At 38.8% G+C, this 13,350-nt stretch overlaps 1 protein-coding gene across 2 annotated transcripts in view; it reads left to right on the top strand.

The window, feature by feature from the left end:
- CNKSR2 (connector enhancer of kinase suppressor of Ras 2) overlaps nt 1-13,350 on the top strand; it is a 1,783,347-nt gene that overhangs the window by 1,744,768 nt on the left and 25,229 nt on the right. For both annotated transcript variants that reach the window (XM_086934554.1, XM_086934553.1), the window contains one exon: nt 5,069-5,265. In XM_086934554.1, coding sequence (XP_086790680.1) covers nt 5,069-5,265 — 197 coding nt within the window. The remainder of the gene's footprint in view (nt 1-5,068; nt 5,266-13,350) is intronic.

Raw genomic sequence — 13,350 nt, 5'->3', positions numbered from 1 at the left:
CCACTACCACACAGAATATGGAAAGAGTTGAGTTCAGAGCTACTTCCGACAATCACACAAATCTGTAATCAATCACTGACCAGCAGGTCAGTGCTGTATTGCTGGAAACAAGCGGGGTGACACCTCTGTTGAAAAAAGCTACGCTGGACCCAGCTTGCCCCAAGAATTAGAGATCTATCTCCTTGTTGCCCTATCCGATAAAGATCATAGAGCGGGTGGTCAGTAAGGCACTCTCCCAATTTCTTGAAACCAGCAACAAACTGGATGATATGCAATTTGGCTTCTGTCCTTGACATGGGACAGAGACAGCTCTGGTAAGCATGTTGGACGATCTTCGAATGCAGGCGGACGGACAGGGGGCAGTCAGCAATACTGATTCTGCTTCGCCTGTCCGCCGCTTTTGACACGGTTAACTATGAGGTACTTCTGGCCAGGCTCAAGGACATAAAGGTAGTGGGCACAGCATTGAAATGGGTCCAATCGTGCCTCTCCAACAGACGACAGGCAGTGGCTCTTTCACTGTTTCAATCTTAGTTCACCAGTAATCCATATGGCGTCCCTCAGGGGTCTGCTATCAGTCCGATACTATTTAAGGACTATCTGAGACCCTTGCTGGCTAATATCAAAACTCACAAGGTCAGCCTTATTAATTATGCAGATGATACGCAGCTTATCCTGTCTGTGGAGGGGGACCAATTCACTTCACTTGAAGATTTCCATGCCTGTATGAAGGATGCCTCAGGCTGGCTGAGAGAAAACTCTCTACAATTCAACACAGATAAGACAGAAGTCCTGTGTTGCGCAGCAGGCAAAGATCTTCTCCCACTATCAAATGATTTCTGGCCTATACCGACCACTACTGCTTTAGTACCCTCAGAGAGGGTGCACAATCTAGGAGTTATGTTCGATAACAAACTGAGCCTGGAAACTCAGGTTAACAAAACAGCCGGTTGCTGCTTTGCCCTTATCAGGGTGCTCCGGAAGATTCTCCCGATGTTACCCTCACAGGCCAGGGCACTGGTAGTTAGAAGCATCATTTTAAGTAGACTGGACTACTGCAACGCGTTGTGCCGGAATCTCCAAAGTATCTGATTGAGAGACTGCAGAGGGTCCAGTCAATGGCAGCTAAGCTGGCTCTATCGAGACCAAGACACACTTCTGCCTCGCAAACTCTGGCGGAGCTGCATTGGCTTCCAATGTCAGAGAGGATAAAGCTTAAATCCCTCCGCATTATGTTCAAGTCTCTGCATGGAGCTGGTCCTATACCTATGCAGAACAAATTTGTATGATACATCCCCACCCGGAGTCTCCGCTCATCATCGGCCAATCTGGTCAAGGTGCCTAAATTCAGAAAGGCAAAATCAGGTGGGAGAGCCTTCAGCATTGCGGCTGCAAAGCTTTGGAATAGACTCCCTACCGACATTAGGCAGTCAGAAGAGCTGATGCAGTTTCGGAAAAGAGTCAAAACCTGGCTCTATTCCAGGGAATGATCTATCTCATAATTTGTCTGCCTCAACCAATCTGATCACTGACGGTTGTCCGTCTACAGCCGATTTGAGCACACGTATCATGGCGCCAGGATACCCTTTGAGTGACAGTGCGCTTTACAAGTTTTTAATACAAAACAATAGAATATGTGTGCCCTGTTAACAAAAGCCTTACTTTACTCTGTTTTTCTTAATCTGGGCAAAACCTGTGAGGAAAATACCACAGTAACTTTACCCAATCACTATATTTGTCTTGTTGATATGGGACTGAAAAAAGATGGGTAAAAAGAGTATGGGGTGAGATATTCATCATGAAGGGTTATATTACACCAATCCCTTATGTTTGCATTAGTATGTTTCAAACTATGATGAAACGCATCCTCTGTCTGACAAATGCAATGTCTCAAACACACATAGACTGCACTAGCTCGGCCTAACATTTGCTATTTGGCATTTATATACAGCACTCTCTGTAACTCGTGCAGCTTAGCAGTACCTTTGGTAGGGAGGGTCTGACTTGTTGTGGATACCCAACATCGTTTTGTGTTACCCAGATTACGATTGGGTATTGTCCACCATTTGGTCGCCTTTCCTGTAATGAAAAAGTACCCATCGGCCACTACACCTTGTCCTTGAGAGTGTGTTTCGGCTAAAGCACACACCACTTTATGCTATTATGTGTTTCTATGAGGGTTTAAGCAAATATTATCTAAAATCGCTTCTCCTGCAAAGCAATATCAGGGATTACAGAGTGGCTTTGAAATTCTTGTTTGCGCTAATGAACTCTGTGATAGAAACTAACCATGTGATATTTGGGCTGCTATACATCTCAGGAAAAGTATATTACTGTTATGTATTTTATGTAGGGAGGGGTTTCAATTTGGTTTCTGTCTTTATTTTAATATATTGCTGTGTATTTATTAATTTTTATGATGATGCTTTTCTGTATGTTCTTTTATGGCCTTTTGTCTTTTTAAATGTATTTAATCTAATCGACTTGGTGTTGAGATGTATAGTCAGCTGAGTGAAAGAGTTTACCTTTCATGTATGTGTCATCCTTGGTGACATGCAGGGTTTGAGGAGTTAGAATTGGTGTGTACCAATTTGGTTCAATATCTTCTCGTTCTGTATGCATGTCCTTTGCCAGACAAATGTATAAGCCTCCTAGGCAGCTGGTGGAGGCATTTGCTGTGCCCTCATAGATAGAAAGTTAAATGTTAGGGCAGTGTTGCATGTATGTTCAGGGCTTTATCTTCATGCGTTCATTCTGTTGTATAGAATTGTGTGGTGTGCCTTATTGAAACTGTGTTGTTCTCATGGTTGTTCTGGACTATATGGGGTACCTAGTCTGCGTTGGTTGTGACTATGGTGTTCTTGTTTGATCAGTTATGTGGCATGTTACGTGAGAGGTGTTCAGTGCTTGAAATTTAAAAATAGAAGTGCTGGTTCTCTCCAATTAAAAGTATAGCCCTTCTCTTGAGAACTGCTGGTACTCTCCCTCTCAAAATAAAAAAGTGCTGGTACTCCGTTCCGGACAGTACCAGCCCATTTAAAGCACTGGAGGTGTTTTAATAGGGGAATATGATGCTGTCAGCACGTTGATACTCACCTAGGTGACATATCTGAGTTGTGTTGGATGTGTGGTTTGATGGTCTATTCAACATGAGCTGTTGAAGGTTGTGCTTATTGCAGATGAAGCAATATTAAAGATGTACGCTGTTGTACACACATGGAATATCTACCTAGGGTTGGTTATATATGCAGTGCTGATAACTTTTAAATCTGCTGTGAATCAAGTTCCGCTTTATTTTCATTTAATTATCTGAAAAACTCATACCACTACTGTTTTGGTGATAATGTCACGAACATCGTGTTTACTTGACTTATATAATGCTCCGCATTTTAGAACAACAGCACTCGGAGGTATTTACAGGTTTTTTGGAAAGCATGTAATCGTTGATATAAAGACAGGACAATTAAAAAACGATTTATTGTCATTGGCTTGTCCTTGCAAAATGAATAAAATCAGTCAGCAATTACAAATTGTAACAAGACAAAGTAACTTTTAATGTTTTAAACCATCAGATACTAAAATAGCCAGAAAGATTGTAGCATAATTAAATATACCGAGATTGATACAGAGGGTCTTTCGCTTATGAATTTTTGATTTTTCAGACATGATATTTTAAAAAGAATTGATTCAAAAGGCAATTCAAGGTGCTTGTAAATTAGCGAATACACAAACAATGTTGTTTGTAGACTATCCCCACATAGAGGGTATGGATGCTATTCATGTGCAGGGGTTTATTTGTGTGTGTTGTTGTTAGGGTTGGGCGGTCACCAACACTCATTTTTGGTGACCATGACTTATTTTTGGGCAGAAAAGAGACAAAGAAGAATCACTGAGTTAAAATAAAAGTATGTGTAGGGTTGGGGAACGAAGTGGGTTGGGTGGGCTAGGCAGCATTGGCATTTTGTAACCTTGGCATTTAATAGAACCAGCATCGGGCTCCTGAGTAAAACGTCGGCCCATTGCACTTTTTTGTCAAATAAAACTCTACTCATATGGCAGGTGGTGGAAATACATTTATGAGATCCGAATAGGGGAAGCAATTGCATTCACAATGTTGCTAAGGTATTTTTCTTTCGCTGAAATCAATTTGCAAACTGAGCAGTTGTTCGAACACTTTCCTGGGAGAGCAGTCATGATGCAGAGCCATTTGACTTAGAAGGAACATTCCCTGAAGGTATTTTTTGGTTCTGCCTGAGAGTCTTGTTACACCATCTGAGTTTTAAGAATAACGTATTAGGCTGTGCAAAATTCCATTTCTGAATGCATAATCTTTTCCTAGTTTAGAGTTTAGGGAGCAAGGTGATTGCCATAGATTAATTCATCATTCTCCCATACTAGGAGACCTGCAAGCAAAACTAAACATTGATCTCAAGTGAGATTTTATTATTGTGGGGTCCCAAACTCTCCGGCTCAGTCTCCTGAGTCAATGTTGCCATGTTCAGAGTTTGGGCGCACCACCTCTAACTGGTCGGGGGCACTGATGTTTGTTATATAGAAAGCTCTAAACAGGAATGTTTTAACAAAGACAGCCGAGCTTTTTAGCCGTTGGCTGGCATATTAGCACCACGTAACCCTCTGACAACAACAGAGATTAATAAACCCTTTTATTCAAGAGAACATTTGCAAGTGCACTGCCAAACATCCTTTCCAGTATTTCTTCCATTTCCATGCTCTCCTTGCAAACATTGATTACCACATTAACTGTACTAGGCACAGAATGGACCACTGGCAGGTTTTGTTTGCAAAATTCTTTTTCACTACATTTCCCAAAAACAAGTAACATAAAAAAAGTCATCCCACAAACCTGCTTTATCTCAGTTTGTTAATAGTATATGCTAACAGAAAAAATAATTCCCCCAAATATTCCCACTAGGCTCCGTCCTATCCTAGGCAGTCTCCTTGCGACCTAATTTGTTTGAGAAAAGGAAGGCAACACACCTTGGCTGCCACCATGTCATGAATCACCAGGTTAATTTTGCTCCATTACTTGTGTTTTGTTTTACAATAGCAGACACTGTAGAAGAGAAACGAACAGACTCATTGCAAGATCTCTACAGGGCCTTGGAGCAGGCCAGTCTGTCCCCTCTCGGAGATCACCGACTCTCAACCAAATTGGAATACAAGAAGTCTTTTGTAAAAAGATGTAGCGATCCAGTAGTCAATGAGAAACTGCACAGACTGCGAATTCTTGAAAGCACTTTAAAGGTAGGCCATGAAAAACACAACCCAGTGTACTCTGGGGCTGTTAGAAAACAGTCTCACTTGTGCGCACGTGAATTAGGCGACTATAGTAAATGTGTGGTTATTTACTAAATAAGTAGATGTAGTGTAAATATGTACTACCTGAATCTTCGTCTGTCACGTTTCCTCTCGGCTGCTTGGTTATTGTGTGTCCGTTGCGTCATGGTCACGTTAAAGCATCTTATGGCGTCAAAAATAAGTGAAACATGCATATGTGTGCCTGTAGTTGATAAACGTGGGTTTTTGTGTACATCAAAGGTGTAGCTAATCTTTCTAAAAAAAGATGACATGTAAATAATAAATAAAAAATAATAACTCTTTAAATTCTTGAAAACCTTGGTTTTGAGAAAGACTAACCCCGAAAAAGCACATTTTTACTGTGAGAATTTGCTTGCAGAAACGTTTTTTGCATCTCCAACAGAAATGGCATGTGCAACGTATCACCCACATGCAAAAACTGTAAGAATTACGCTCTGCAAATCAGCTTTTCAAATATTCTTTAGCAGGATTTTAATTTTGCACACCTGTAATATGAATCCGGTGATGGTGGACTATTTGGGATCCAGTGAGTGGTGAAGTAGAGATCTGAGTCATCACCCGAAGATATATGCAGTCAAGATACATCTTTGTGAATTAAGTTGAGAGTGCGAGAAGCAGAGGCAAAGATAAGGTTTCTTTTAGAACCAATAAAGGGACAAGATAAAGGGTTCATTCAAGTGCAGAACATGAACCAAAACTAGGCCCTAATACAGCTGACTAACGAAAGACTGTAAATAAGACCATTTACAAACGCGTTCCTTTTTGAAGCAATTGCTATGGACTACTCCCAGACGACATGTAGTAGTCCAAAGTGATGTTCATATTCAGTCAATCAATCAGAATCTTATAAAGCGCGACTACTCACCCGTGAGGGTCTCAAGGCACTCATATTTCCTCATTTGTGTAGAGATCCACCAGTGCGGGCATTGGGAATCGGACCAGACTTGGTAATAAATTATTGAAATATTGTGAACAATTCTTGAAAAAGTAGGAGCCAATGTTCACTCATAATTCCCAGTGCAAGTAAGAGATTTAAAAATGGTGACTGTCATGATAATTGCAATATTCTATTGGATACATCTCAGTAGAGTAGTGTTTGAATGACATTGGTTTGAATGGGCCGAATTACTGCATTCTGATGTTGCCCAAGAGAAGATCTAAATGATGTAAGTTTAAGTTTATAAAAAGATAAAGCATGTGTAAAGGTTGCATTGTGCAGGTTTAGCACAAACAGGTTCTCAATGTGCAATGCACTAAATTTAATCTGGCCTACATTTGCTTAAGAAATTGGTTTTCCTGAACAGAAAGATTTGACCAAACCCTAAGAAGAATTAGATGCGTCTAGTTATGGTCCAAAAGGCAAAATTTGGACCTAACTTCATAGAGGAGATAGACCCCTTGCATGTAAGAAGCTTTTTTGTAAACTTACACCAATTGAAAATAAAAGGTAATAGTTGAATTTATTTGGCACGCAGATATGACATATTAATGCAATGTATCCCAAAGTGTCAGCATAAACAGCAGATCTCAAACCTGAAGGGCCTATTTCCATTGGTAAATTTACACATGAATACAAATACATCAGTAAATGTATCCTAATACTTTATAGTAAATGTGTACTTTTAGTTATTCACATTGTCCAAGTATAAATTTACTGAAAGTGTAGACTTACATGTTCACATCCACTGCAGCCATGGGCTGGAGCTTCATTTACAAGTGTAAAGTTACTACTAGTAACATTTCACATATAGGCTGAGATGTCCCCCACTGAAACAGAGTCCTGCCCAAGGTAAAAATTAGGAAAATTAAAAAAGTTTATTAGACTTTAAAATATTTGTACAAATATGTTACATGATATATCAATGTAAATTAGTTTTACAATCTTTTTTAAATATAGAACGTAAAAAATACTATGGTGCTCTTAATTTAATTTTGAATTACATATTTATTTAATATAAATATTATGATAACATTTAAATTGTGTTTAAAGGTGTATTAAAAAGTCCCAGTAAAGTAAAATGTTTATATTTATGCATTAATTTGCAAAATATACTAAACCCTACGTATAGAATTAATTAAAATGAATGTAATTGTATTTAAAATAAATGTACATTAGTTTTTAAAATAAAGCTTATTAAAATACTTTATAATACACAAAATATTTTTTATTTATATATCATTTTTTGAGCATTGATCTCTCTCTCTCTATATATATATAGATATATATATCAACACAAGAGTTGCCTGGAAAATGAGTTAGCCCGCACAGGTGAGTAGAGTAACCATTTTATTCTGAGGAGGAACGGCTTACAGTTCACAGCGTGGGTGCCTCACATCAAATGTTTTGCCAAGTAACGCCCGACGCGTTTCATGCCTGGAAGCATTTCTTCAGGGGCTGTTGGCGTGGAACAAGTTCATCAGCATCGCTATTTTGGTTGGTCACTTTTATGTTAAAGTTCCCGCCCATGTGGGCGTAGCCACCCCAGTGGCACTCTGGATCTTGTAGTGCAAACCTGTTACTCCGGTGAGTTGCTGATGCCGATTGAACTCAATTCTCCAAAATAAAATCCAAGTGGGTATTTGCCAAGTAACGCCCGACGCGTTTCATGCCTGGTAGCATTTCTTCAGGGGCTGTTGGCGTGGAACAAGTTCATCAGCATCGCTATTTTGGTTGGTCACTTTTATGTTAAAGTTCCCGCCCATGTGGGCGTAGCCATTTTTTTGCCAAGTAACGCCCGACGCGTTTCATGCCTGGAAGCATTTCTTCAGGGGCTGTTGGCGTGGAACAAGTTCATCAGCATCGCTATTTTGGTTGGTCACTTTTATGTTAAAGTTCCCGCCCATGTGGGCGTAGCCATTTTTTGCCAAGTAACGCCCGACGCGTTTCATATATATATATATATATATATATATATATATATATATATATATATATATATATATATATATATATATACACACACACACATATCCATACATATGAATATATATATATATAATTTTTTATTCAAATAAATTCATTTACCATTACTTCCGTTGGGGTGTTATTTTAAGTCCCTACCTCCATTATTTACTAAGGGACTGTTATGGAGTGCCAGTGGTTGGTCTTGTCAGGTGCTGTACAGACTCCAGGTGTGAGCTGGAGTACATTCACAACTGTTTTAGGACACTTTTGGCTGTTGTAACCATACAAGTGACGTTTGTGAATAGCAATGGGTGCACTCTCTAAGGGACTGTTATGGAGTGCCAGTGGTTGGTCTTGTCAGGTGCTGTACAGACTCCAGGTGTGAGCTGGAGTACATTCACAACTGTTTTAGGACACTTTTGGCTGTTGTAACCATACAAGTGACGTTTGTGAATAGCAATGGGTGCACTCTTTTGTGGGTGCACATTCCCTAAACCCCTCCTTAGTCCTACCTTAAACTCTCATTAGTACTCTTTAACTCGCTCCCATTTCGAAGTAGGTATTTCCCACTTTCTAGCCACTCTTCCCTGTCCCTCCCATATTTACCACAAAAATATAGTTGCATGAGTACAGAGATCGGTGCAACTGGGGAGAAATTATTTTCAGCTTACAGTGCATAAGCGTATTGGTAGTTGTGTTTTCACTGCGTCTATATACATATAGGCTTTTAAGGCACAACTGCATTTGGATTGCTCATTCTTCTTTTTTAGAATCTTAATTTTCTGAAAGTAAAGAAGATGGGTTCCTCAAATCCACAGAATACATTTCTTACTATGCTTGCAGCAGTCCCTGGTGGCTCTACACATAATATGCTGATTGGTTTGTCTGACCTCCAGCCTCCCAGAATATCTGCCTATTTTGCAGCTGGCTGAAATTCACATATTTTCTGAGTATTTTCCTGAAAGCAAGTAGCATTCCCTAAATAGATTATTGATTGTGAATAATTTAATTACAGAAAAGTCTGAAAGAGTTAGTTAGTTCAATACAAAATGTGACAGAATGATAACTACAAATTGGGGGCATGGGATCCACTTGGGAGATCAATATTTCAGCTCTTCTGTCAAATGTCTGACGTCACTGGATTTTGGCGGCACTAACTATTCAACTATTGTGTCTCTACTTTACTGAAAAGTAAAAAAAGGGATTTTCCTTTAGGGAAGGTCTAATGAGGTCCAACTCATTCGCCTACTCAGCTCAATCAGAAACTCTATATGAGATTCAAGCTCTCCACACCATCACGTGAAACACTTACAAGAAAAAGCAATACTTATATAAAAACAGGCTATTTATTAGCATAATAAAAAAACATACCATGAGTATTATTATCAATAATAAATCTTCATTTCATTTTTGTTAAAAAACAAGAAACAGTGTTACAATTAAAAACTTTAGATAATACACAGGAGAAAAAAGGGGGGGAGACAGTGAACTTTGTCTTGTCGTTGTTAATTTAGACCCTATACCCAAATGTTTGTTGACCACTCCAAATTTAACAAATATACAATGCTTTGACGCATTTCGGAGGCTTTCGCTGATTCTAGCCTCCTTCTTCAGGACAATAGTTATTTAATTCTCCACATCCAATGTGTCACCTGTGCGAACTTTACTGAAACCACAGACACACGTCCTTATCTTCTATTCAATTGTGTCCTGTTAAATTGATGCCTGAATACACTATCATCTGACTCGATTTTCTGATTATTTTTTACATCTGACTCTTCTGTTCCCAATCCACTCTGCATTATCTCCAATGACTCATGTCTCCAACACTTCTGAATCTTTCAATTTCCTTTACGGTCTACTACTACCATTCTTTGGGAACCTCACTTTATTGACTTCTATTTCTCACTATGCAAACTCCTGAGTACTCCGGGGATTTTAGTTTTTTCTCCCTTCACTAAACTCATATTGTAACTCCAATCAACCATCTCAACCTCAACCACCCCAAATTCTGTGAACTCTGAATTCACTCTTCTGGTTTATTTAGCTACCATTACCACTCCTCAGTCTCAACTAACTATTTACTTCTTGGATTCCTGGATCCACTTTTCCAAACTTTGCTGCTCAACAATCTTCAATTGACTTTCTTGATTTCCATCTGACTCCACAGCTTCATTATTTTTCCTCTAATATGGCTGAATAGTAACTCTCCTCTCATGATTTATCAATTCTGATTACACTGACATGTAGCTGTGTCTTCTGAATCTACAGACTACTTTCCCCAGACTCTCAACTTCCCTGGCTCAGTTTTACTGACTTCACTTTGCAGACTACAGTCAATCCGGACTCATCTCTTCTGATTCCTGACTCACCTATTTTTTAACAACACACCTTTGTGTGGATCTGAGAGAAGTTGAAAAAGGGGTTTTCCTACTTGAACCCATGGTTTAGTGAGCCAATAAACCTTCCCTGGAACTTTGGAAGCATTTGTAACACCAGGGACGAAGTTGTAGAAATTAAGAATAAATTGTGTACAAAATATTTGATATTCGGAGATCCAGGGCAATGCTCAAAAGGCAGCCTACCTAACAAAAAACTGCATAAATAGGATATCTGGACTCTTGGAGCCTTGCCTCAACATAGCTCCCAGCCTTACACTCTTGACAGTTTTCATCCTCTAGAAAGGTTTCAATGTCCCAAATTAAACCACAAGAGAGAAAAAAGCCCCAAAGTGTGCCCTCCAAATATTGTAGCCTCAACTACAACTTCCTTGGTTACCCAACTCTGAACTTTTTACAGCAAAATGTAATACTACAGTATGAATACAAGCTCAAATAAGGCAATCCCAATGAGCCATGTTTGACCAAATATCTTCACCTTGCTCTGAAAAAAGATGCTGATATCCATTGAATTGATTACGTTGGGTGGTAAATTACTTGACTAAGTTGAAACACTGATTCATGCCCGAACTTGAGCCATTGTCTGTTGACTGCCAAGGGTGCATGAGACCCAATGAATTACATGACATTAGGTTATACTAAATTTGAAGTTCCTGTTTCCCATGGGTGCTTTTTGATATTTGTAGAACTCCTGATCCCCACAACATAATAATTGTTTTGGTGTCATTTTAATAACTATAGTGAATTTTTAGTTTTAAAATAAATACTATTTAATTTTAACATATTAACTTGTTAATTCTAATGTGATTTTGTGTGGCAATTCAGGGACTGCATGTGATTTTGTCTGATGAAGGGCTTGCTGATTTAGGGCCATATATATCAAAAAATAGTTTAGCGATTCTAAAATTGAGATTTTTAGCAAATCTCAATTAGAGAATCACAAAATGCAATGTATGTAGGATTTGCAACAATGTTTGCGAATCCTACATTTCCTTATTTGCGAATCGCAAATTGAGATTTGCAAATAAGGAATTCCTTCCCATTCATTCCTATGGGCTAGGAGGCCCATAGAAAGGAATGGGAAGACATTCTCAATTTGAGATTACCAATTAGAGAATCGTAAATTGAGATGGCAATTTCAAAGTTGCCAGGGTGCCAAAAGGGCACCCTGTTGCACCCCTGAAATATGCATGTGTGTACATTTTGCGGACATACATGCATGGGCATGTATGTGCAACAAATGACACTTTTAAAAAAATCAAAAAGTGTTTTTTTAAAGAAAATAGCAAATTACCACCAACTTGAAGTTGGTGGTAATTTGCAATTACTTAAGGCCAAATAGCAAATTTCTGGTGCTTCCAGAATTGCATTTAAGGAATCGCAATTTGCAATTCCTTAATTGCATTTGAAAAATAGAGAATTGCAGTTTTTGCAATTCTCTATTTTGCGATTGCCTTTTGGGATGATACATCCCAAAAGGCTTTTTCCATTTCGCAAACGGGTCGATTCTGAGAATCTGCCCCTTTGCAAACTGGAAAAAGGCTTGATACATATGGCCAATGGTCAGGCTATCAACGTTGTGACAGCTCAACCACAACGTATATCAAGACTGAGGGCTTTACTGTCCCAACAAAACTCTCTGGCAAAATCAGCATAGCGCCCTGAAACTGAACGGGCCATGAAGTAGTGGTGGGGCTTAGAATGGTAAGAGTTTAAAGTGGTTTTGTGTGCTACATTGGTGCCTTCTAAAAATAAATGTTCTAATTTCCTTGTTTGAATTTAAGTTCACTTATTTACACCTAAACATTTATGATATATTATTTACAGGGGGAGAGTGAGTGCACTGTTAGGAGAAAGCTATCCCAAAAGAAATGTAACCTGTGACATACATGTTGTACACAAGTCACGTAAGAAGTTGCATTACCCTACTAATATATCTCACTATATTTGGGATTAAGCTTTCTCACTAGAATTAGAATCTGTGTCATGCAGTATACACACAGACCTCAGCAGCAAGTGCATTTACCCAATTTATTCAAGCACTGATTAGAACATATGCCCAGGAATATTCACAAAGCTCTCTCAAGTTGATTTCATAATACTCTGTTGACTTCAGATTGAACCACACAGGAGCCACATTAATTGCTTCCACCTTCTAACATGAAAATTGCAGAACCTATTTCTTATTTCGCTAATTGCCTATAATGTTTGTTTCCCCATTCTCAGTTTCTCTGCCCCTCTTTTAGTTGTTAATTGTTTGTCTACAATCTCTCGTTTGTATGTTCTCTGTTTTTCACTGTATTTTCAAATGTGGAGAATTCTGCGTCTTTTCATTCTTTACCACAACGAGTTCTGTTCCATGTGTCTAAAAGGACACTCCAAATTCTACATGCTATATTTCCTTGTATTTCTCTGACAATGTATATTTTCTGCACTTTTCCTTATCATCTTTTTTCCTTTCGAGTCAATCCTTTTCAAGTTCTTTTCTTAACTCGTAGTGCCTTTATTCTATTTTTCTACTTTTCTGACTTTACTTACCCTTTGATTTCTTTGTTTCAGCCTCTTTCTAGTTCGGGCTCCTGTAACTATGTTTACTCCTATTTTCTCTAAGACAACCTCTTTTTTCATGGCTCTTTTTTCCAGCCTCCTCTTTTCTAGTGAAGTGACAAGTGCAGCAGAAGGATCTGATCATCAAAGAGCAACAGA

The sequence above is a fragment of the Lissotriton vulgaris genome, chromosome 8, assembly GCF_964263255.1.
Source record: "Lissotriton vulgaris chromosome 8, aLisVul1.2, whole genome shotgun sequence".
In the NCBI taxonomy this organism is placed as follows: domain Eukaryota; kingdom Metazoa; phylum Chordata; class Amphibia; order Caudata; family Salamandridae; genus Lissotriton; species Lissotriton vulgaris.
The sequence above is the reverse complement of the archived record's forward strand: the minus strand, read 5'-3'. Positions and strand labels throughout refer to the sequence as shown.